At 41.4% G+C, this 25,255-nt stretch overlaps 1 protein-coding gene across 3 annotated transcripts in view; it reads right to left on the minus strand.

Moving 5' to 3' along the window:
* Positions 1-25,255, minus strand: part of prkd1 (protein kinase D1) — a 53,196-nt gene that overhangs the window by 11,750 nt on the left and 16,191 nt on the right. Inside the window, exons 1-10 of one of the 3 annotated variants that reach the window (XM_042071500.1) lie at positions 17,577-17,590; positions 15,026-15,164; positions 8,896-9,027; positions 8,439-8,599; positions 6,761-6,784; positions 4,620-4,824; positions 3,378-3,455; positions 2,382-2,577; positions 2,028-2,151; positions 226-303 (exon numbers count right to left, since the gene is read on the minus strand). In XM_042071500.1, coding sequence (XP_041927434.1) covers positions 226-303; positions 2,028-2,151; positions 2,382-2,577; positions 3,378-3,455; positions 4,620-4,824; positions 6,761-6,784; positions 8,439-8,599; positions 8,896-9,027; positions 15,026-15,140 — 1,113 coding nt within the window. In that variant the 5' untranslated portion in view covers positions 15,141-15,164; positions 17,577-17,590. Of the gene's footprint in view, positions 1-225; positions 304-2,027; positions 2,152-2,381; positions 2,578-3,377; positions 3,456-4,619; positions 4,825-6,760; positions 6,785-8,438; positions 8,600-8,895; positions 9,028-15,025; positions 15,165-17,576; positions 17,591-25,255 lie in introns of those variants that run through there. The other 2 variants (XM_042071498.1, XM_042071497.1) reach the window with 2 other exon arrangements.

A 25,255-nucleotide genomic window follows, 5' to 3' on the forward strand; every position in this document is an offset into this window, starting at 1 on the left:
AATGGAAATGATTGAATGAGCCTTTTGCAATTATGTAAGAACATAATATAATCTGAAAACTGCCTGATTAAAAAAACAGTGCAAATGATCTCAGCTGGTATTCTGTCTATAATGGAGTAAAATGGAAATTTCTAAGTCTCTCCAAACTTTTAACTGGTAGTGTGTATATATATTATGGATATATTGTGGTTTCATCTTCCAGAGAGCAAGGAAGATTTTGCCTACCTTGTAGTATTTGCTTCCCGTTTCATTTTGAAATAAGGTGATACACTTGCTGTCCAGCCTCCAGTAGTGTCTTTTGCGCTGGTGTGAGAAAGAACAAAAGAAAATGTAAAAACATACAGTATTACATAAGATCATGTGCATGTAGGATGACCATCTGCATGTCAACAGTCCTGTTAAGTCTTCCAATAAAAAAACTAGATGTACCGCAGAGCGGTACAAAATATGACCGCCGCCCAGTCCAGCACATTTTTTCCACAAAAATAAATCACGCTGAAAGGCCTATATGATTCTAACTGACTCACTAAATTGCATTATCCACACTCAATTCTCACTGGTATCTGCTAGACAACAAGTACCAAAACATGATTAGTTCATAGATTTCACATGTAAAATTAATTTTATACAACCCCACCTCCATCCTGCCTGTTCATAATTCTGAGAAATTCTTGAATTGTGTGCATGTTTATGTTATGTGTGTGGGTGTGTGTGTGTGTGTGTGTGTGTGTGTGTGTGTGTGTGTGTGCGTGCTTGTGTGTGTGCCTGCGTATGTGCCTGTGCATGCAAGCGTACATATGTCTACTGTGTGAGTATGTGTTATACGTATGATTACTGTGAATGTATGTGTGTGTGTGTGTATCTGTTTGTGCACATGTGTGCACATGAAATGGGTTAACATGACCCCTGGAGGCAAACATACGGAAAAAATGGTCATCCTAGGCCCTACAGTTCTCAAGATATTCACAGAGAACTGTGTCTGCCCTACCCTCCTTTCGGGGGGTCCAGTCCAGCGGGGGGGGCTACAGATCAAAACGAAAAACAACGGTTCCATGCTATCCATGTGGGGTTACACGCCCACCAAGTTTTGTGTACCCCGGTCTTTCAGTGTCCCGGGAATCCTTGTTGGTGTACGTCACTAAATGTACACATAAAGTATTTCATTGTAAGGCCCCCCCATGAACGAAAGTACACAAAACTTGGCATGCATTCAGAGGGTGTCATAATGATCCTACACTTTTAATTTTGTGCAGTTTTGACCTTGTCAGCTAGAGATATTGTGATGAAAACACCAAATTTTTTGCTTTTTAATTTTTAACTAGGTGGCGCTATACATGAAATAAGTGGTAATGGGATGGGTTGACATGCCCCCTCATGACCAACATACATAAAAAAGGTGGACCTCCTAGGCCCTACGGTTCTCGAGATAATCACAGAAAACTGTCTCCGGCCACCTACAGGCCAGTTGGTGTATAGTAACATAAATTAATTTATTGTGTGGCCCCCCATGAACGGAATTCCACAAAACTTGGCGTGCATACAGAGGGTGTCATAATGATCCTACACTTCCAATTTCGTGCAGTTTTGACTATGTTAGGTCACAGATACCTTCGATTACAACACCTTATTTTTACTTTTTTGTATTTAACTAGGTGGCGCTATACATGAAATGAGTGGTTATGGAATGGGTTGACATGGCCCCTTGAGATCAACATACAAAACAAATGGTCCTCCTAAACCCTACGGTTCTCGAGATATTCACAGAAAACTGTGTCTGCTCTACCCTTCTTTCGAGGGGTCCAGTCCAGCTCGAAAAACGATGGTTCCATGCTATCCATGTGGGGTTACATGCACACCAAGCCTATATGCTTCGCTGCGCGGCGGTCATAATAATCTCCACACACAAACAGCAAAACAGGGAAAAATTGTGTGAGCCCAATTCCTTCTTATTGTTGTAACAGTTGAGCACCTGTAACTGAGACTCTGAATGCATGGGCACTTTGACAAGTGTAGGGTGCCATTCCTACCAGAGTGTCTTTACTGGTGAAATGCACAAGCCAGCCCTCCTTGAGCACGTTGCTGCTTTTCCTCTTGGTATGTTTGACCGACTGCACCACTCGCATGAGGGGGATGTTGTTACTGGTGGAGGGACTGCAGGGAGAAACAACAAGCCCTCAGCACACAGATCTGAGCCATAATACATCTACTGTATGAACAATGTTTTAAGATGAGTTGTTATTTTGAACGTGACTAGGAAAATCTAAATCTAGATCCCTGCCCCTAATCCCTGCAGTTATTTGTACATAACTGTGGATTAGTTGTGACTGTAGCTGAGTCCAAAGACTACAGCAGAATCTTCCAGTGAGGCTATGCAGGGTCACCTAATGATCCTGTTGGGGTCATCGGGGTCATGGTCCTGAAGATCTCCTATGTCGCCGTGGGCAGCTTCCAGCAAGGCGGCTGAGTCGGGGGCAAGCGACTCCTCCAGATCGTCCATGAGAGGGCTGTGTCTGTCGCCGTCCAGATCATCACCCTCCTCCATTACTATGTCAGCCTCCGCCCCCGGGCTCAACAGGTCTGCACAGAGAGGACAACACTGAATGTGTGTGGTGCATGTGTGTGTGTGTGTGTGTGTGTGTGTGTGTGTGAGTAGGTGTGCCAAAAATGTAGCTTGTGTATCAAAAGCAAAGCAAAGTCTAAACAATTAGTACAATTCTGCTCTGTATCAGCTGTGATAGGTTGTCTTGCTGTGTGTGGTGGAAGCAATGTTTTATGTACCCATGGACATCAAAGCCAAATATTTTAATCCTATCTGTAAAGAAATTTGATTGGTGGATTCAAATAAAGAATTCAAATGTATGTGTGTGTGTGTGTGTGTGTGTGTGGGTGGGTGTGTGTGTGTGTGTACATCATGCATACATGTTATTGTGTTATTGTTGAGTTGTTCGACCTATACCTCAACTATGGTTTTGACTATCCTCTAATTTTGCCTGTCTGTCCTTTTAGAATTAAAGGGAAATATTTATTTGGTTAATTGGAAAAAGATGAAATGTGTTCACCCTTTTGGCTTTTAGCATAATGATATAATTTACAATAAGTGACTGAAATGGATCGTATATACTTCAACACAATACACTCACATCTGAAGAGTACACCATTAGAGTAGTTGTCATAGTAACCTATGCCAGTTAATGGATTCTGATTTTTGTACATTGAAAATTAATGCTTTTATGCCAGAAAACAGTTTTTATTAAAAGCATAAAAGCTTTTTTAAAAAAGGCATAAAGACTTTGTATGGACCCTATGCACCTTGACAGTGAATATACCCGATGGTGATACAAAGAATGTTCTCAAAGCAACAGACAAATCCAACTTGCCTCCATTTCTGGATACCTCTCCAAGGCAGTTGTTTGGTACTTTGGGTGCACAGCGTTTATGACAGTTAAATTTGCAATCTGAAACAGAGAGAGACAGGTTTAGAGAGAGAGAGAGAGAGAAAGAAAGAATATGTGGAGAAAACAGAATGAAAAGAGAGAGAGAGAGGTTGATGGAAAAGATGAAAGGTGGAATGGAGAAGAAAAAGAAGATAGAGAGCTGGAATAAAACAGAAAGAGTGAAAGAGAGAGATGTAGAGATGGGCTGTGAGTGGGATCAGACAGCTTGAGAGGTATTGCGTCTCCATTAGATCTGTTGCTTCCAGCACCTTTGACTGCTCACTCTCCTGTCTGCCTCAGCCAGATGTCCTCCTGCTTAGCCTACTCATTTAGCTGCCATACTGCCAAGTAACACACACACACACACACACACACACACACACACACACACACACACACACACACAGACCCAGTTCTCATGAATATCTTTTGCATTTCCTTCATGAATCCTCTCAAATGCATGTATCTCAACAGAGACCGTCATCATGCGTGCATCATGACTGACAGTATTCAGCCTGAAGAAACTAACACCCCCTCTTAACTTATTTTACACCTGTCTACCTCTGCACATGTGCACATGCCTGTCACTCTGTCCATCAACACAAAACACTCAGAACTCCTCACTGCATTTCACTTCGTGAACATCACTATTGCATTTATAATCTATAGTCATCATCCAGCTTATTCTGTCCTCATGCATTTCTTACTTTGTGAACGTTAGTACAATATTTATAATCTATTTATTGTGCAGCTTATGCAAACCCTGTGTGGAGGAAGTGTTTTATATTCCCAAAGATGTTGAGCTACCAATGTGTCAATTACAGCTACATACTGTATATATGCAAAATTAATTAATTAACAGATCCACCCACTCATTGCGAGTGTTCTAGCGCAAGCATATAAGGTCAATTTTCATTTGCAAAAGCTGCCAGCATGAGAGATTGGTTTTAGTGGGTCCGTAACAATATTTATGGGGTAATGCAAACATGCCTTTAGAAATTTTTGTTTTACATTGTCATTGACAAACAAAGAAGTCCAGTTACTAACCATGTAACCCATTTCACTAACCCTAAGACTATAACGCATCTGAGCTAGTGATGCTAATACATAAAATCAATCACATCAATAGTCATTTTATAATTGAATATTGCTTATTCAAAGGATAGACAAGAGGCTTGGCTGCACCTTTGCACTGCAGGCCTTGGCGGAAGAGGCCCTTGAGCAGTTTTTTGCAGTGCTGGCAGACGGTGGGTCGGGTGTAGGAGTGGATGACGAACGTGTGCGGGACTTTCACTTTGGACAGCAGGATCTTATCCAGCTCAATGGGCCTGCCGATGTACGACTGTGAGTTGGACCGTCCTCTGCCAGGGAAGATGTCTGATGCATTCTTCTGATGGGAAGAGGGGAAAGGATGACATGGAGACTGTGCTAAGATGCTAATAGATCTGAGCTAGCTTCAGGGCACTGTTATAGCAACATGGCGCAAACCTAAACTCTTTTTGACTTCTGACGGGTAGCCTATACATTTATGAAGATTGACCCCAAATTGTGTCACAAGGGCTGTATTTCTCAATATTGATGCCAAGCTGGTATAAAAACAACAACGACAAACTTTTTGCAAGGAACTGTGTAGCACATTACGACCAATCTTGTTGTAGGCTTTGGAGTATGCACAGTATATAAAAACTGCATGTCTTTTTATATTAATGTAATAATGGTACTGAAATGCAATTGAACAATACAGGTTACAAATCCCTTGTTTGTGGACAATGTGACAGCTTCCCTCCCTGTAAGAAGAAAACTAAAATATTTTTGTCAGTGAACACAACTAGGCAGGTCTTGCCACCAACACTTTACCATGGCAGTCAAACATGGAGAGCAAGTGGAAGAAAACACATTTAAATGGAGGCCCTCTTTAATGTGTTAGTGATTGACGTGGAGGTGGATTTTCGCTCCCCCTGCGGTGAGTGTATCTGACATCTCACAGGTGTGCATAATCAACTGTTCGATACGCTCGCTAGAAAGCCACGGGATTGATCTTCTCTGTGTGAGAGGAGCTGGGGCCTGAATTGGCCTCATTAGAGAACCTCGGGCCTGCTCAAACCGCTCCACAGAGCCTCCTGAGTCTACAGCTTTTAAGAACAGCTTTTGTAGAGATTTGTGAAAAATATATCTTCAAAAAAAGTCTCACAATTGTCGAAAACGCATGACCGTTCCTTCCAATAACGAGATCTTTGAAGGTACTTTTTGGAATCCTTTTCAGCTATCAGATATATATTGTGTTTTTTTTTTAGTTTTTTTTTAAGATCTGCAAAAGGGGTCAATAAAGGAATCCTTTAATAGGAAGTTTCTATATGGAATGGCTAGGAAACAACACAGAGAAGCATTAAGGTTTCTACTGTATATGGATATATTTCATGCCCCAAAATATAGAGAAAAGTATACAATGGTACTGTAAAACACAACAGCTATCCCATCTCCATCCACTCTGGCCTGGCACTGGGCCTCTGAAACGGCAGTGAATGACTGATCTGGTGGCCTAGTGGAGCGTTGTGGTAGCATGTCTCTCTCTGCAGTGGCAGTTGACGTAGCAGTTGATTCACAGCTTACTCCAGCAAATTAAAATCAGCCTCCCAGTCGTTGCTACACTAAAGTTGACTAAATTAGCACTGATGTCTGACAGCTATTAAGAGGTTCATCCACTTAGCAAGAAATTACATAGAATGACACACTATTATATACAATTACATACTTGTACAGATATGTACCAGTACAGATTACTTGATGTATTCACTGTTTATCATAACAGGAATCCCTTACAGAAATTTCAGGTTTCTGGCGAACAGTTGCCACAAATTTGCGGCAAGGTCATAATTTCACATGCAAATTAGGTTTCTCGCAAACAGTTATGGTAAACTTTTGGCAATGTTGCAGCACATTTGCAGCAATGTCATATGCAAATTAGGTTTGTCACCAGAAGTTCACTGGAAGTTTGCCATAAATGCAAAATGTGGTGGCAAATCACTGGCAAACACATTTACCAGTAGTGACAAACTTCTCATTGTTGCCAGAACTTTTCTGGAAGTTTGCCTCTAGCGGCCAACATTGTAAAACCTGGCAATATTCTCTAGTGAACTCATTTGTTACCGACAAATCACCCACAAGTTTCCTGCAAATATGCCGCAAACATTTAATTTTTGTAATGGATATTTTAAAGTCAACTGTTATGACTGTCTTGCTTACAGTTCTATAACATATCTTAAAACACAGAGGGAGGATTATCTGTGAACTTCTGAATGGTTTGTGTGAGGTAAGACAGTACATACCTCTATGCTGGGGCTAACAGGAGACTGGATGGTGAATCGTCACAGCAGTCCGATGATGGGGGAATGAAAAACAGAGAACAGCGTAATGAGTGAGTCAAAGACTTCTATAACACACATCAGATTATTCCACAGATTATCCCATTTGAATTTGTTTGATTTTTTCAATCCCAATGAATACTGATAATCTGTCATTTTACTGTGGTGTTTTACACAATACCACAGGTTTTATAGAATGCAGAGTCACTGGATAACTAATATACTACTATATAGTGTAAGTTTAATGTGATTTATATATTCTCAGAATGACATCTCATTCAGAAAATATTCCTAAATTAAACTAAGGCAAAGAGAGAGAATTAAAGCAGAGAAAATAAGTACAGAGTATCAAAAAGCTGTCGCGGTGTATTGTAATAGTATAATAATGTTGTAATACAGTGTTGTTTTGCACTGCAGGAAGTGCCGTAAGCTACTTACAACAGTTCTGAGAGTTTGCCTTCGCTTAATGATACCAGTCATAATATCATAATATGGCATGTAACAAAAACCTTTCAATTCAAGCAGTGAACTGTTCTACTACATTCATGTTAAACCTTCAGTTTCCTTCTAGATTCATTAGATATTAAGTGAAATATTTCAGACCATTTTTTCTTTTAACCTTGATGATTGTGGCTTACAGCTCATGAAAAACAAAAATCAGAATCTGAAAATAGAAAAGAATTTAACTAATCTGACTAATCTGGCTAATCTAAAATAGTTAATTTATACATGATCGGCTTTACTCCACAATTCTCTCAAGGTTGCGGTCATCCTTGTTGCTTGCACACCTTTTCCCACCACATTTTTCCCTTCCAGTCAATATGCTTTGATACTGCACTCTGTAAACACCCTGCCCTTTCAGCAATGCCCTTACAAAAATTTGTTTGCGGCAGATATGCAGGAAACTTGTGGGTGATTTGTGGATAACAAATGAGTTCACTAGAAAATATTGCTAGAAGTTTGCCAATGTTGGCCGCTAGAGGCAAACTTCCAGAAAAGTTCTGGCAACAATGAGAAGTTTGTCACTAGTGGTAAATGTGTTGCCACGATATTTTGCATTAATGGCAAACTTCCAGTAAACCTCTGGTGACAAACCTATTTTGCATATGACATTGCTGCAAATCTGTTGTTTGACAGAAGCCTAATTTGCATGTGAAAATATGACCTTGCCGCAAATTTGCGGCAACTGTTCGCCAGAAACCTGAAATTTCTGTAAGGGTGACCTTCTATGACTTACCCTTCTTCTGGAGGGTGTCAATGAGTGTCTTCTGGACAACTATCAAGTCAAAAGTCTTTCCCATGATTGTGGCGGTGTTTACTGAAGACTAAGAGATCAGGAAACCAATATTTTATTATAACATCTTTATTTTAATATTTTTTGATTTTTGATTTTCATGAGCTGTAAGCCATAATCATCGACACTGAAAGAAAAAATGGCTAAAATATTTCACTATATATGTAATGAATCTAGAATCGAGAAAGATTCACTTTTTTAAATAAATTGGGAGGGGGGGGGGGGGGGGGGGGGGGTTAACTTTTCCCACGATATTCAAATTTTTTGAGTCCCACCTGTAAACTAGTCTACTGAGCATCAGAATAAAAACACTACGTATAAGATTTAGGCGGTCTGGGATGCCCTCACCAGTAAGAGGTCGTCGGAGGTGGCAGGGGATGGTTCGGTGGACACGGAGCGGGTGGTGGTCAGGCCCGTGAGCGAGACGTTGGACAGTCGGCGCTTGCGAATGCCACTGCAGTTGTTGGGGATCTTGAAGGCACAGCGCTTGTGGTAGTTCAGCCCACAGCCTTGTCAAGGAGAGAGTGAAAGGGTGAGGAGAGGGAGGGCTGGAGTACAGGGTTTCTTCATTTCATCTTTCCTCAAAATCAATACAACCCCATAAATGTTGCACAACTAGTCACACGACTACACATTTCAGGAAGATACACTCTGTGAAAACTGACCCCCAAGGAGAGAGAGAAAAAGAGAAAAAAAAAAAAAACAGATCAGAGTGTCAGTCAGAGTGACAGAGACCAGAGAGAGAAAGAACGAGGATGATTGAGAGACTGATGTCCTGCGGTGAACAGCCCCGTGGCGGCCTTACCCTCACACTTGAGGCCCTGTCGAACCAGTCCCCACAGCATCTCCCCGCAGTGGTCGCAGAAGGCCGGAGCGCGGTACGAGTGCACAAAGAGGGCGTGCGGCCGGATCTGGAAGTCCTCCACCGTGGCCGAGGCTGGAAGAATAGGGGGGGGGGGGACACAGACAGGGGTCAGCGGGGAGACACAGCGCCGCCCTGAGCAGGAAGGGCCGGCTGTCACCTCGGAGGGTTCTCCACTTCCTGCTGATCCAACTCTACTTTTTGTATGGTCTTTATAGGTTATTTTCATAGGAATTTTAGTTTGAAACCCAATCAGTACCCAAACGTTTTGAGTCTGTGATGCTTACCTGCTACATTTCACTTACTTATACTTTTTCTAGAACCCATAACTTGACAAATAAATGCTACAGAGATAAGGGATGAGTTTTTTAAATGGTTTTAAAGCTGATGATGAAGTCTGTGATCTGTGAACCAGAGGTTCTTTCGGAGTGTTCTCAGGTCTCTTTTTTTAATGAAGCATTAGAGACAGTTTGTAAGATAACTAGCAAGAAGCCAACAGACTTGCCTTGCAAACACCAACAGCACCAACTGATCATAGCTGGCTGGTTCACTAACTGGTGTGTTTTGGCAGTATATTCTGTGACAGCATGCTGTAAGGCCTGCTCTTGCATTTCCAGGGAACGTAATCCATCATAAATATGCATGACCATAAATCAATGCTTTAGAAACCAGCAACAATTCCAGATTAGAGTTTGTGTTCCAATTGTACTTACAATTATACATGAAATCAATTTGACATGATATAATGTACTTTAGGGAAAAGTACAAAGAAACAATGAAAGCAAACATGGTATTTGTTTTGCTTTCAATATTTGTCAGTATGGCACTAATTAATAGATACTTGCTATTGTTTGCAATAACTCTGATGAATAAAATGAAAAAAAAAAAAATTGCACAGACACTAATACGTGATGGAAAAATCAAGACCTCCTCGTAACTTTCACAACAAACAAGCAGGCAAGCAAGACTTTATGCTTTATGTTTGAACACAAACAAACACAAAATGTTTTTATTCCAACAGAGCCTAAAAAGCAAGGAGTAATGATTAGACTATGCTTACTGTCAGTCTGCAATTAGGGCTTGTTTTGTTGTAGCTAGTATAAACAAAAGTGTCAAAAATGAAAACTGACACATATAGTGGGTAGGGAAGAATCTTCTGCTCTCTCTCTCTCTCTCTCTTTCACACACACACATACACACACACACATACACACACACACAAACACATGCACACACACACTCTCTTTCTCTCTCTCTTTTCCTCTCTCACTCCCACTCTGTGACTTGAGACTTGGAATGCTTTTTCTCTGTGCTTGTAACAGGATGTCTTAAGGAGCTTGGTGGAGAGCTGTAACTAAGTGTTAGAAGTGATTGGTGATTTCCTGTAGCGTTAAGGCTAGAGTTAGCATCCGCATACTAACCTCTCATAAGCCTATGATCACTGGGGGTACAAACACTTATCTGCCTGTTCATAACATTAGTCATTAGCAGGCTAAAGGAGAAGGGAAGGAAATACAGATTATTCCAAATCCCTAACCAAAACACACCAAACCCCTTGATCTAATTAAAAAAAAAACATGAATTTATTTTTGGTGATAGACCAAACAAGGTGCCAAAAAAGAAACAGCTTTTTTTTTTTTTAAAAATTAAATAAAAATGAAACAGTAAACAGCATAGCTGAGCTGAGCCGCATGCAGCTCAAGTGTGTACATGAGAGTGCAAAGTGTCTGACTCTTCGTGTAAACGAATGTGTGTTATGATTGGCGGCGTTGAAACAGGCCAATGGGAGGGAGTGTGTGTGGAGTGCTCAGCGTGAGAGGGAGCAGCGCCGTCACACACACATACACACTCTCCTCTTCGGTCACGAGCGCCCCTGCATGTTGAAGTAGAATACATTCTGATTAGACATTCTCCTGCCAAATTGCCTCAATTTATTCAAATTATTGTTTTGCCTTTTGTTTAAAGGCCAAGATATGTTTGCAAGTTTAACTACCTGTAAACTGTCATTAAATGCTTCAGAAAATGAGTGTGTATGTGTAGAGAGAAAGAGTAGGACTGGAAATTGGCACAGTAAGAAAGAAAGAAATGTTCCAGGCACTGGCTTTTAATGTAAATATTATACATTTTCGCCCACTTGTATGTTTTGAAATAATCACTTCATTCTAGAGTGACTTTACCCACAGCCTTCTGTTCCTATCACACAATCACATAAAAACAAACTGTTCATGACGTGAGGGGTTGTGATATCTGAAGAACTGGTGACCCAACATGGAGGACACTAGGACCCCTCTGTCATTAGAAGGCCACAAAAGGCACGTTCAATCTCAGCTAGCTCCCTCAAGCAACAGTAAACAGTGAGCAAACTATGTAAATTACTAATGCAACACCTCATTACATCTAAATGACCTTTTATTCTCTGAATGGCATGCGGATGTCAGCTGCAACCTCCCTTGTATAACCAAAAAGTCCAGTCTACAATCAGGTTGTAAGACTTGGCCTCCGTTGTGTGAACTAGAGGCTTCCTTTGACTCTGTCTGACCCTAGACCAGTATAAGCTGTGATAGAAGTCTGTGAATCTTCTGTGAATGGTGTGAAAATGGCAAAGCGCTGTGCAGTGATAAAGACATAATGATGAGTCAGGATGTGTCAGTGAAGTATGGTAACAGAGGAGGTGATGCCAATGCTGACACAGCAGTGAGGGTGATGATGAAAGGGATGTGACTGAGAGTAAGGGACAGGATGTGATAGTCTGTTGTAAGTTAATGATCAGTTGTATGATGGCTTCCCTATCTGACAGTGAACTGCTTTCACAATGAGCATGATGTTGATTATGTCATATAATGATGCTGATGTGAATTCAGATATGTAAATGAAACATAGATGCTGAAAATAGTATATTAATGAAGCATAAATGTAAAACCAATCCAAACCAAACCAAAGTCCTTGTAGGCAAGTGTCTTGGCAACACCTTTGGGCAGCCAAGCACATGACATTCGCTTTCTATCTAATGGAGAGACTCATAACAGATCTTAAAAGTGCATAATTAGAAAACTGTTTACAGTAAAGTTAAGCTGAATAGCATAAATGTTTCAACAGTCGCTAAAATCAAGCTCTAGTAATGGTGGAAATAAACAGAATGTTCAGGTAAGGAGAAATGTCTGATTTAGACTACCAAATATGTCTGGCTCTTCGAAACGGCAGAACTTCATTAACGGATTTGCCATCTTCAGTGTGGCAACTCATCCATTAATTTTTCCCCTCAGTGATTTGTCTCCTCCCTTGATGTCTCCGGTGAGACTAATGATGGCAGACAGGAGACCGGAGACGAGTTACAGTAGATCATCTGTAGCAGAGGTAGCATGATGGCTGTGCCAGTGGCTAGCAGCTTTTGCATTAGCACTGTAAGTGATAATGGTGGGTAGTAGCGAAGGTGTTAAAGAGTTTTGATCATAATGGTGAATATCTCAGGACCTATAGCGCTGATAGCAGTGAACAAGGATGTCTACATTAACAGTGAGAATGATGGTGAAAGCTGCACGAAGCTGCACGAAGGCGTGAAAAGGTGAGGGTGACAGCTATACCCCCATTAGCAGGTAGACCTGCTTAATGACTATACCTTTACATTTATACATTTATATGCGTTTACCCAAAGGGAGTTACAGTGCAGGTAACGTATACATCTCACCAGGGTGTGCTCCATGGGACTGAAGCCCATGCCCTTGACATCATTAGCACCTGTTGCATCATTATCACCTGTCCGTGATGAGTGGTGAAGGATAAGTACAGGTGACTGCTGTTCATATGTTCATATGTGCGCATCCCTATAGCGTGGTTGAATGCAGTGTAAAGGGCTGAAGTGTCGGTGATGGCAGAGGCTCCTGGACTGACAGGCGATGGTGGCTGATGCACAGCTGAAGCAGTAGGAGAGGCCCGTAGAGGCCGGTGAGGGCGGTATTGACACGCTCGGTGGGGTTGACCGACGCCTCCGCTCATCACACAGCGGTGAGCTGCTCTTTCCCTAGTCAACACACACCCACCCACCCATCCACACACACACACACACACACACACACACACACACACACACACACACACACACACACACACACACACACACACACACACACACACATATAAACACACACCATACTCCAACGGTTCCTCCATGAGATGTGACAGACAAGACCAGTCAAAGAACTCTGGTTCTAATCTCATTGAGATGAAGAGGTGCCAGCACATACACAGGTTCTGTGTATTTTTAGGCTTTTACATGTTTTTACATTCTCACAGTGCTAATTTGAACAACAGTGCACACTTTGTTGTAACTCCTGGTGATGTGTGTGCAAATGACTCAAAAGTACAAGGTAAGTTATTAACTCTGAATAAGTATAATTATCTAAAAGTAAAGATTTAGTCTTGTGTCGAACTACCGTGTGGAACCACAAGCCGTCTCCTGTTCTACGCATAATAGCTCATCAGATCTAATATGATTCAAATGCTTGGAAAAGAAATAAAAGAAGTGATTGTAGGTGGGTGAACTCTGGTGAGAGTTGAGAGCTACAATTAACACCCACTGACCTCCCCCCACTACTAGCACCGCCACCTCCACCATCCTCCATCTCCTCTCTGGCAGTTGGGAGGTCTCCGTGTGTTACTTGATGCCACACACACACACACACACACACACATACAGACACACACACACACACACACACACACACACACACAAACTCTTGCTCGCTCGGCACAGTGAGCCGTTAAAAAAGTGTCATGGCGGCACACGGTACACGCAGCATGGCGTGAAGGAGTGGAGTGCAGGAGAACGTGTGTGTGCATCTGGGCGCGTTCACACCTGGGGCCCAGCGCCGCAGGTAGCGCAACGAGAGGGTAAGCAGGGTGGTGGTGGTGTGTGTGTGTGTGTGTAGGGGGGGGGGTGGATGATGGGAGGGGGGTGTCAGTCTAGGCCCTCCACAGTGCTGGCTCCACTCAATTGCCTACCGCACTGCACCGCACCATGCCACCACCATACTGCACTAAGACTCTGAAAGAGAGAGAGAAGGAGAGAGAGCCTGCCAAGCATTTGTAAAAACATGTTAGCGGTGTCAAACACAAAAGCACCATCACTTTCTCCTGCACCTCTTGCAGACATACCCTCCCTCCCCCATGGCTACCAACAACCCCCTCCCCCCTCCCCTCTTCCAATCCCCTTTCAGCGCTAGACCAGTGTAAAATTTTCACCACATGGTACAATCTGAAACAAAAACACACGGCAGAGGTGAGGCGTCGCACAACAATTCAACGGCTTGATTAAACAATTCAGCGACTCCGACTTCGCCTGTGGAAAAAAGGTGCTGCTGGCTCTTTTCGTGGGTTTGGTTCGTCTCGAGCAACATGCTCCGGCTTCCGATCTAATCAGTCTTTTGTTTCTCCGTGACTGGAGGTGACAATGCTGATTGTGGAAGGAGTTCTCTGTGTAGAGTTGTGTTTTTTTTTTTTTTTGGTCTCTCACAGTCGTTGGCAGTCATGCTCATTGTTGTACTTCTCTAGCGTGTGCTGCACAAGCTGAACATCTCTAAGAGCTCTGGGTGTTACACACTGTTGTTTTTTTTTGTGGCTTAAAACAACACTGTTACTTTGGATCCCACACATAAAATCAAATTCTACCTACTGTAGAGTCCGCAACAGTTAAGGGAGTAGAGTAAGAGATGTGGGCTGGAAAGGATTTGTGATGACAGCACAGTAATAGTCAGAATCTGTTGTTATCGTGATATATTTTGTCACGATAATTGTATTCTGAAATGTTGATATGGTGACAGGCCTAAGTCAGATAGGCCTGTCACCTGATATGGTGACAAGCCTAACTGAAAGCTGTCACCTCTGTAGCATATTGTGATGCTCCATCGTGTTGTATTATTGATTAGATTAGGTTGTCATCTGCTGTAGGAGGTTCCCAACCAATAGCACAAGGAATTCAAAAATGTTTCCTATATAGCTGTAACTACTGAGCTGATTAAGAATACCGGTCTTTGGAGTGTGTGGAGCGTGTGGAGGAGGCAGAGGGCTCCGTCCTCACCTGACAGCACCACCTCCACCAGATCCCCCTCCTGGATGTCTGAGGCACAGCGCACCAGCTGCAGGATGTTCTCCGAGTTGGGCTCATGACGGAACAGCAGGATCTTGTCGTACATTCCGTAGAACCCACACTCAGGGAACTGATACAGGAGAGAACAGAGATTTCATTTACATTTAGAGTACAGTATGTTCCACACAGAGCACTGGCTATACAGTCAAAAACACAGACAGTTGTTGGAATATTCATACCATAGTAAACCAATCATTGGCTTTGGCCTATTTCTATATACACCATTCCTATGTAGTTAGTATATAATTACTGATAAACTGGAGTGGAAGCATCTTTTAATATTGGTGTTTAATCTGATAAAGTAACATTAAAACAACACATGTATGTATGCTGCTGATATAATCAGTACACAATTTATGTAAGTTCAGTAAAGAGAAGAAAAAATAAGGTGTCTAAGTTCTTAGTTTCATTTAAAGCTGGATCATGATGACGCATAATGCGACAGTGCCAACCTTCCACAAAAACAACAACTGCTGGAGAAGATATTTAGCAAAATTAATGACTATATTTAAGGGCTCCTGTGTGTAGTATGAATGTCATGAACCAACACTATTAATTCTTGGAAATAAAGAGTATGAAGGAATGTTTTGAAACCATTTGTTATAAAACACACAGGGTCCTAATTTAAATGCTAAGTGCAAAATCTAAAGTTTAACTAAAGCTTGCAATCTATTTACAAATTTAATCAGAAATATCCTAAGCACCAATATCAGTGGGCCAGCTGAAAGCTCTCACGCCACATGATGCTGTTAGTTCATCCATGAGAACTTTGCTCATAGACTGACTTTGCACTTTGCCCAGCATTTCAATTAGGGCCCCCCAGTCTAAAGAGACAGACAGACAGACAGACAGAGAATGGAGTAGCAAACCATCAATGAAATGGTCAGTCCCAAAAGTTCATCACCTGTCATCACCTGCCTGTGCCCCTTCATATAAATGTGACAAATGTGACATATGACCACAACACGTTACCATGGACTACACGAGAGGATGGTTACCAGAGAGTGGACATTCTAAAACCTGCAATACTGATGAATATTGTAGGAAGGTCTACTCATTCCACACTATGTAAAGGCTTATTGTGACAAAGGTAATTAAATAAACATTAATTAAGAGATTCATCACCAACCATTATTTATTCAGTGAACATTGACTGAGCATTAAGCTTTTTTATAGCAATGCCCTGAGTTCACAATCATAGAACAACATCTATATCTATATATCAGTTGAAGCCAGAACACTTAACAACAATATATATATATATATATCTGTGATTGTGTATTATGACAAGTGGATTTCATTTTTAAAAGAGAAGTAAGGTAAAAAGATAACTTGCCCAGTAATGTCTTATAATCAAGCAGTGTCTTTCCCTCTTATCAGAGAGAGATGGCCATTTCCACATAGTACAGTTGACAATGATTTCTAAAACCATCTCCAGTAATAGTAGAGAACTGTGGCTATTACTATTACAGATTCATTTACATGTGTTATTATATTTGACTATCAATCCTATTTACAATTGGTCTCTGCTACAGAGACAGAGATATATGCTCATATTTTAGTCCCCACCCTATATCTGTAGGTCTAAACTAAACACAGAAGTGCTAGAAAGCCTTCCACATCAGATCGTTAAGCAGTCAGGGAGCTAACTCACCAATTCACTGGCAAAAACAACTTTTCAGCCGAAGCCAATTTTATAAGGGCTGGCTTGGGCAACTTACCTTTGGCATTTCTAAAAGTGATACTTAAAGCGATGGTTCGGAGTAATTTCACCCTAGGGTCCTTTGCACCATGACCCCGAGCCAAACACCCTCCCAGAACCGGTTTTCCCTTGGTCGAACCCTGGTCGAGTAGCGCTGTCAGAAACTAATGAGTTTCTGCAGTCGTAATGGTACCAACTTTTATCTCGTAAATTACCCCACTAATAATGCCCTGAATGGTACGAAACTTCTACAGTAGTACAACTATGTTCTTTACTAATAAAACGAGGCATTGAAAAGTTTGTAAGTACACCAGGAGTTTATTTAAATAAAACTTGCCTGATGGATGCTACTATCTGCTACTATACCGCTGCGTCGACGTTACTTCCGTGATTTGGCAAAAGCCCGTAAAAGTCCTGGCAGGAAGCGATTACATCAACGTTTTTGGTATATCCAGTTTTTAATATTTTATTTCCGAAGTGTTTACAACTTAGTGTTAACTAATAATTGTTGCAATCTGGTATTACGAACAAAATATTAGTGCATTCCTAGATCTACATCCTTATGCATGCTTCCTGCCAGGACTTTTGGGCTTTTCCCAAATCACGGAAGTAACGTCGACGCAGCGGTATAGTAGCAACTTAAACTGCATTGCAGCCAACAAAGTTTCAACTAGTTAGCAACTATGGTTTTGGGAAATGCACCCCATGCACATCACATACTGTATAGACACCCACTAACAACTTGGATTAATAAAAAAAAATGAATGCAAAATGCTTAACTGGTTAAATATTTCCGTTTAACTGAATGAAGAATTGGAATTGAAAATGTTTAGCTATTCAACTGGGCAGCCAGCCCAAGGTGTTATGGAGTTTTGGCTACACTGCAATGTCTGTCTTTGGGCCCTAGTTCTGAAATATCCTCTAATTTAATGGTGATGTCAGGTGACTGCACGTCACAGCTATAGGCCTACCATTCAAACTTCGGATATACACATTAATTCACATCAATAAGAAAATAGAAACACTTTGACGTCTGTAGGCTATGTAAGCATCCCAAGTAGGCTAGGTTATATACTGTAGCCTACCACACACAGACATAAATAATTGTAATTATTTAAGATTAGATTGTTGCACCATGCAATATTGATGTGTTTGGCTTAAGTACCAGAGCACTTGAGAATTTCTACCAATGCACCATTGAGAGCGTTCTTTCTTTTTGTATCACAGTGTGGTACGGGAGCACAACCTCCCATGACCGCAAACAATTGCAAAGAGTTGTCAAGTCAGCAGCCAGGATTATTGACGCTGACCTACCTGATCTCCACGACATTTACACTTCCCGCTGCAAGAGAAAAGCTGATTGCATTATTAAAGACCCCAATCATCCCGCTCATGCTCTGTTCTCTCCCCTACCATCCGGGAGTCTTTACCGGAGCATTAAATCCAGCACTTTATGTCTTTTTTTTTGTCTGTTGTATGTCTCCTTGTCTGTTATACTGCATGTGAGTGATGGAGCAAAATGCATTTCATTGTATTGTAGGCTTACTATATGACAATAAACCGAACTTGAACTTAAATAATTTTCCGTGGTGTCACTTAAAGGAATTATCCGGAGTAAAATGCACTTTAGATCAATTTACGGATGATTGGGAGTACATACGTTGAGTTGACATCCAAATCATGTCATTCGGATGTGTTTTGAGAAAGTTTGATGTTACCTTTTTAATCAAAACTCGTTAGCCTGGAAGTGACGTGGGCATGTCATTTCGCTACAAAACACTATTTTTATACCTCTTCTACAGTTCCAAACAACATTACACTTATGTGGTAGTGAGTAGAGGGTCCCTAAAGCCAAACCGAAGTATCCCAAGGTCTTTATGTGGTCGGATAGAGAGTCCAGAATGAATTTCATCAAGCCAGTACCTTTCCGGAAATGTTGCCATCTTTGCTGCCATCTTCAGGGGAAAGTCCGTAGGAGTCGATTGCTGAGTGTGGAGTAACACGCTCTGGAAATTCACAATTTCGTCGCCGTTTAAAAAAAAAAAAAAAAAACATAGTCCAGTCCATACAACTTCATTTCAATTTCGAAAGAAATACTGGACTATGTTTAAAAAAAAAAAAAAAAAAAAACACTCCTACGGACTTTCCCCTGAAGATGGCCCAGGGCCCAGTTTCCCGAAAGCATCTTAAGGGTCCAGTTTCCCGAAAGCATCTTAAGCCTAAAAGCGTCGTAAAGTCCCTCTTACTAACGCTAACTGTTTCCCAAAACCATCGTAGCTTAAGAGCGTCGTGAAAACACTCGTAGATCCACGAGTGCTCCAGAGTTCTCGTTACCGGCTAAGAGCGTAACAGTACTTCTCACTGAGGTCACCAACAGGACATAGGCCTACAGAGGAATTACAACTTAGAATACATAATCCAATTTACGTTCCCATTCTTTATTGTGTTTACCTGATGAAGAAAAAAAAAAAGCGGACAAAAATGCAATCCAGTTATGAAACGAGACGTTGCCAGAATAGTTTGCCATTATCTTTGCTAAAGTGAAGGCTATAATTTATTATGCCTATGAGGTAAAAGCAAAGAAAGGAACATGTGGTTTAGTCTGTACTGCATCGAAATCTTCAGACGTGTTCTTAAGTGAAACCGCGAACGTTTCCCGATAACGACGGAGACACGCTCTTAAGAGGGTTTACTACGATTCATCTTACGATCGTTCGTTTGGGTTTTCCGACTGTTTCCCGAACATGCTCGTAGCGTGAACGCGCATACACTGCTCTTAAGACGCTCTTAAGGGGAGCTGTCCACGTTAATAGTTCTGAAATATCCTCTGATTTGATGGTGATGTCAGGTGACTGCACGTCACAGCTATAGGCCTACCGTTTAAAGGTGCCATGTGTAAGAATTGAGGTAAAAATATCCAAAAAATGAGCTACACGCATCAAAAGAATGAGAAGAAATAAGGGTGATGATGTCATTAAAAAAATGGCAAGGTATAGTGCTGCAGAGATATCAACCAGAATTAGCATGCTAAATTACTAGCCACAGCCCGACAGGTGTCATAATACCAGCTTCGGCCATGGGAGGCGGTATGCGGGCAACATAACCGCCAGCCAAACTGCAATACACGTTTCTCGGTTGTTACTCTAGGGTAGACCAACTCACTTTCTGGAGGTATACTGCCTCCATCTTTTATGGAATGTGGAGTATGAATTGATTTTTTGGCGGATATTACACATGGCACCTTTAAGCTTCAGATCTACACATTAATTCACATCAATACGAAAATAGAAACACTTTGACATCTGCATGTAAGCATCCCAAGTAGGTTATATACCACACACAGACATAAATAATTGTAATTATTTAAGATTAGATGCAATGCACCATGCAATAGGCTACTTTTTCGCTGTGTCACTTAAGAACACGTTTGAAGATAAGAAAGAAGTCGAGTAAAGTGAGGAATTGTGTAGGCTTAGATTTTGATGCAGTAGGCCTACAGACTAAACCACATGTTCCTTTCTCTGCTTGTACCCTTATAGGCCTAATAAAATATAGCCCTCACTTAGCAAAGATAATGGCAAACTATTCTGGCAACGTCTCGTTTCATAACTTGATTGCATTTTTGTCCGCTTTTCATGACATTATTATGACCATTAAATGTAGGCTATGCTGTTTTGCACGCTAAAATCTAATTCATCACAGGTAAACACAATAAAGAATGGGAACGTTGGATTATGTATTCTAAGTTGTAATTCCTCTGTATGTCCTGTTGGTGACCTCAGTGAGAAGTACTGTTAAGACGCTCTTAGCCGGTAACGAGTACTCTGGAGCACTCGTAGATCTACGAGTGTTTTCACGACGCTCTTACGCTACGATGGTTTCGGGAAACAGTCGGCAAATCTTAAGACGTTCGTAAGAGGGACTTTACAACGCTCTTAGGCTTAAGATGCTTTCGGGGAACTGGGTCCAGGACTGTTGTGAATTGAGTCTCTAAAGTAAGTTTATCGAATGCTGGCAATGTGCCTACTTCCATCACGCACAATCAGCAGCACATAACACACAGAACCATTCTTCCCACACACAGGGCTCCATTTCAGATCTTCACAGCATTAATTAATGAATGGAAATGAACAAAGCCTAGAGACTTGGAAGCCTTTTAAACTGTGAACCCACATGCAAACAGAACGAACAAAGGCTCACTTGATCAAGGTAGCTAAATACTCCAGGTTAATTAAGATCACAAAGCAGTGGTATCAGCGTGCCTAAAGATGCAATCAGCAATGTATATTGGGCTAAAGGCACGATTACATAAAAGAGACTAGCAAAATTCATTTGGCCTTAGAATGATCAAAACAAAAACATAATTTTGTGATATAAGCACTTCAAAGCACACAGTGTTATACCTACAGTATTTAAAATGAACGCTTAAAAATTACACATCTGCATGTGTTAAAATCACACTAAGCTTCTGGATTACTTCAACTGAAACACCACCTCTCAAACCAAACTTCATGACCATGCACTTATGAACCTCAAGCATGAAAGCAAACAAACTGATTTCCATATAAACATGAGCAGAGGAGGGGATTTAATTTTAGATTACTTCAGTAAAAACAACATATCAAGTTGTTGTCGGCCTGGCTTCATTTCAGGTTTCACAATGTTTCAGAGTTTCACAATGTTTCCTCAGAAGAGACGCAGAATTAGTGTTTACTCCCCAACCACCACCATAATCAATAAACATGTGAAACAAACAGAAAGGGTGTCATATTGCCTGATTTCACTGTAAAAAACAAGCACTTGTTTATTGTTTGGCATGCATGCTCATAGTACAAACTGTTAAAGAGTCATATAATACTGTGTCGTACAATACAATTACAGTAGGCTAATGCAATCTAAAAATACTGCAGAGTGAGAATTGGCAGCAAACTTAGTGACAGTTCTTCACACAATACAGCAGAATCTGAATCCAACTCAACATCTTCACATATTAATGAGTTTGCTATGCAGTTGGAACAGTCCACAATCCCCCTTAATCTAGAAGGCAATTATTTAAGTGAAGCAGCATACAGCACATGATCACTGAATGCAGACATCATGTGGTCATGTTACATGTTACATCAGGAATAATCAGATTGTGCATTTACTCTTAAAAAAAGTGTACTTTGTGTACAAGACAACAAGCCAGGTTGGAGCAGCCGTGGCCTACCGGTTAGGGCTTTGGACTTGAAACCGAAGGGTTGCCGGTTCGAAACATGACCAGTAGAAACGGCTGAAGTGCCCTTGAGCAAGGCACCTAACCCCTCACGGCTCCCCAAGTGCCGCTGTAGCAGGCAGCTCACTGTGTCGGGATTAGTGTGTGCTAATCACTTCACTGTGTGCTGAGTATGTTTCACTAATTCACAGATTGGGATAAATGCAGAGACCATGCAGTGGGTGTAAGTGCATGCACTCAACATGACTGTGTACAGCTTACTGTAACATTATGATGACTTATGACATGTTACCTCACTGTATTCAATGGCAATAAGGCATCTGGAAAATGTTTGAAAAATATTGATCGGGCTGTACTCTGGGTCAGCTGACTGATTTCTCACTGACAAACAGTGCTTGACATCTGCTGAACACGATGACATCAAGTATGACAGGCTCGGAGCGATGATGGACGTGCGACAGACACAAATCACAGTGGCAAAAATGAGCGGGATAGGAATCCAACCAAACGCAGTAGTGGCCAGTACACCGTGTTTTTTTTATGCTGAACATGGCAGTGATCAATTCAATGTCAGAAAAGAGAGCAGCGTATTGACTGACCTGTGCAGTCAGCTGGGCAGCAGTTCAGTATTGATCAGCGCTGGGATGGGTTACACAAGTACTGGGTGAGTGTGTGTGTGTGTGTGTGTGTGGAGTGCATAGAGTCTGTATGGGCACATGCAAAGTGTGTCTGTGGGTCTCCTGCACGTGAGTGTATGGTCGAGGTGATGTTCTCTGTTTGTGTGTGTGTGTGTGTGTGTGTGTGTGTACGTGTGTGATTGTATCTGCAGGCATCTATGTGCTTTCTAAAATTCATCGGATCCACCATCTAGGGGGCCTACAATTGTGAACACATGTTGCTAGTAGTTCTCCTTTGAAGCTCAATTTAAATCTTTTGCAAAATAGTTCTACTTGATGGCAGGTTCATGTAATGTCCCTACACATGTATAACTGCAACCAATTAGCCACCCTATAATTCCAAGTCATGTTTGTGTTAATCAGATAGCAATATCTCACATCTTATCTTATCCATCAACAGCACATTGTCCGTCTGCTTAGGTGAGATTTGAAAAAATACTGTATCCACTGAATACTGAAAAATATTACTAAGTGTTGTTCTTATTACTTAACAGACCTGCACACAGAGCAGAGATACTTTTTCAGGAAGTGTCCATAGGTGTGCTAGCTACATCCAAAAGGTCATCTCAAACACTGACCATCTCATTCCAGAACACAGGCCAGCACCTAAGAAGCTTTTACTTTCTGAGACTGAATCATTACAAACCAGCCAACAACCGACCCATGGTGGCCAAACATTGTTATTCTAGGGGTATACTGTTGTCTGTGTTGTGTGGAATAATGCTGTGAGCATAATGATGCTTTCCTTGTCTCTCAGCTCACTGTGGTAAACTGCAGGCAAACAGACTCCAGGTCCCTGTAATACACACAGAAACACACATGTGCACAAGCACACGCGCGCACACACACACACACACACACACACACACACACACACACACACACACACACACACACACACACAAACACACACACACACACAAAGATATATACACATTGACAAACACAGACATACGCTCACACACATATTCTCTCCTTTACATTCTGGCCATTCAATCATGGCTGAATTTTGTTCCACTACATTTCATGATTACGGTCCACGGCTCATGCAATCACAGCAACCACAAAAAAGAATGGCAAGGGCCTGCTACATATCAGATTTACATAATTACAATAACATAACCTTGGGAAGCCTCTGCCAATTTAATTCTGCTTTCTCCATGAGAGAGTAAAACAGATAGCAAGGAAATGTATAGAAAGAAAAAAGAGTGAGTCTGCATGAGAAGAGATTGCATGAGAAGAAACTAGAAGAAGGCAGTAAAAAAAAGAAAGAAAAAAGAAAGGCATATTGAAATAGCTCAAATAGCTTGAAGGTGAGACACTCCAAGTTAAAGATTATTAGTGAATTAATCTTAATTTATTAGCAAAGTAAGATTAATTCAAGGACTAGGGTGCACAATAGTGAGGATTTTGGTAACCTCAGTGATGCAGCAAACAGTGAGTAATGTTCAATGATGCTTTCGAAAGATGATTTTGTCAGTGCTCATTCTTATTACTCTATCTAATAGTAGTTTAAAGACAATGGCAGTTGCTGGGGAAAAAAGAAAATAACACCTGTCATCACAGAATGTGACATGCTATTTTTTGTTTTCTTGAGGTAACAGCCCCCTGTGACACCAGCATCACAGAAATATAACACTGCAAGATAAACAACTTGTAAGTTATTGTCATGCATATTTCTGACAAAGTGCCAACACAGCGGTACAGATGTTGAGTTTCAGTAGTGTTTGGTGCGATAACAACACATACATATTTGTTGTTAGTCTGTCTGTGTGTGTGTGTGTGCGTGTGTGTATATGTGTGTGTGTGTGTGTGTGTGTGTGTGTGTGTGTGTGTTTGTCTGTGTGTGCACGCTTGAGAGCATGTTTGTGTTTGACTGACTGTGTGTGTGTGTGTGTGTGTGTGTGTGTGTGTGTGTGCGTGTGTGTGTGTTTGTGCTTGCTTGGGTGCATGTTTGTGCTCTTGTGCATTTGGGCTCTTCCAGTGGTGTTTATCAGGCTGCGTGACAGCTTTGCATAATAACTCTCGTGGCTGTTTCAAGAGATGATGCTTTTTCAACAGGGCAGCTTCCCACTCGTCTCGCACCACAGAGACAAACGTCTGTTTATGTTTTTGCCTCGTTCTATCGGAGCCACATTAGGTTCAAGTTCACATAGCCTTGCTAATGCACTCCAGGCGGGAAGAGATCTTAATCCAGGCTTAAGCGGATGACTTTACAGCGCAGGACCTGAGTGCTTCTTTGAGGGGGTGAAAACATCCACACAATAAATAAATAAATAAATAAATAAATAAATAAATAAATAAAGAATGAATTCAACAGCAAATGGGCACGAAGCTGAGATCACTTTCACATCCAGTATTGAGAATATGCAGCTGAAATTAATTTAAAATGTACGCACTTCTCAGGAAAGAGACCAGAGGGGTGGTCTGGTTAATAGCATGGATGTGTGTGTGTGTGTGTGTGTGTGTGTGTGTGTGTGTGTGTGTGTGTGTTTTGGCGTCTCTGTTCTGTCTGCCACTAATGAGTACTGCACAGAAAAGATCTACAGACGCAGAAGTGATGCTGA

This window comes from Alosa sapidissima, chromosome 19 (assembly GCF_018492685.1).
Source record: "Alosa sapidissima isolate fAloSap1 chromosome 19, fAloSap1.pri, whole genome shotgun sequence".
Taxonomy (NCBI): Eukaryota; Metazoa; Chordata; class Actinopteri; order Clupeiformes; family Clupeidae; genus Alosa; species Alosa sapidissima.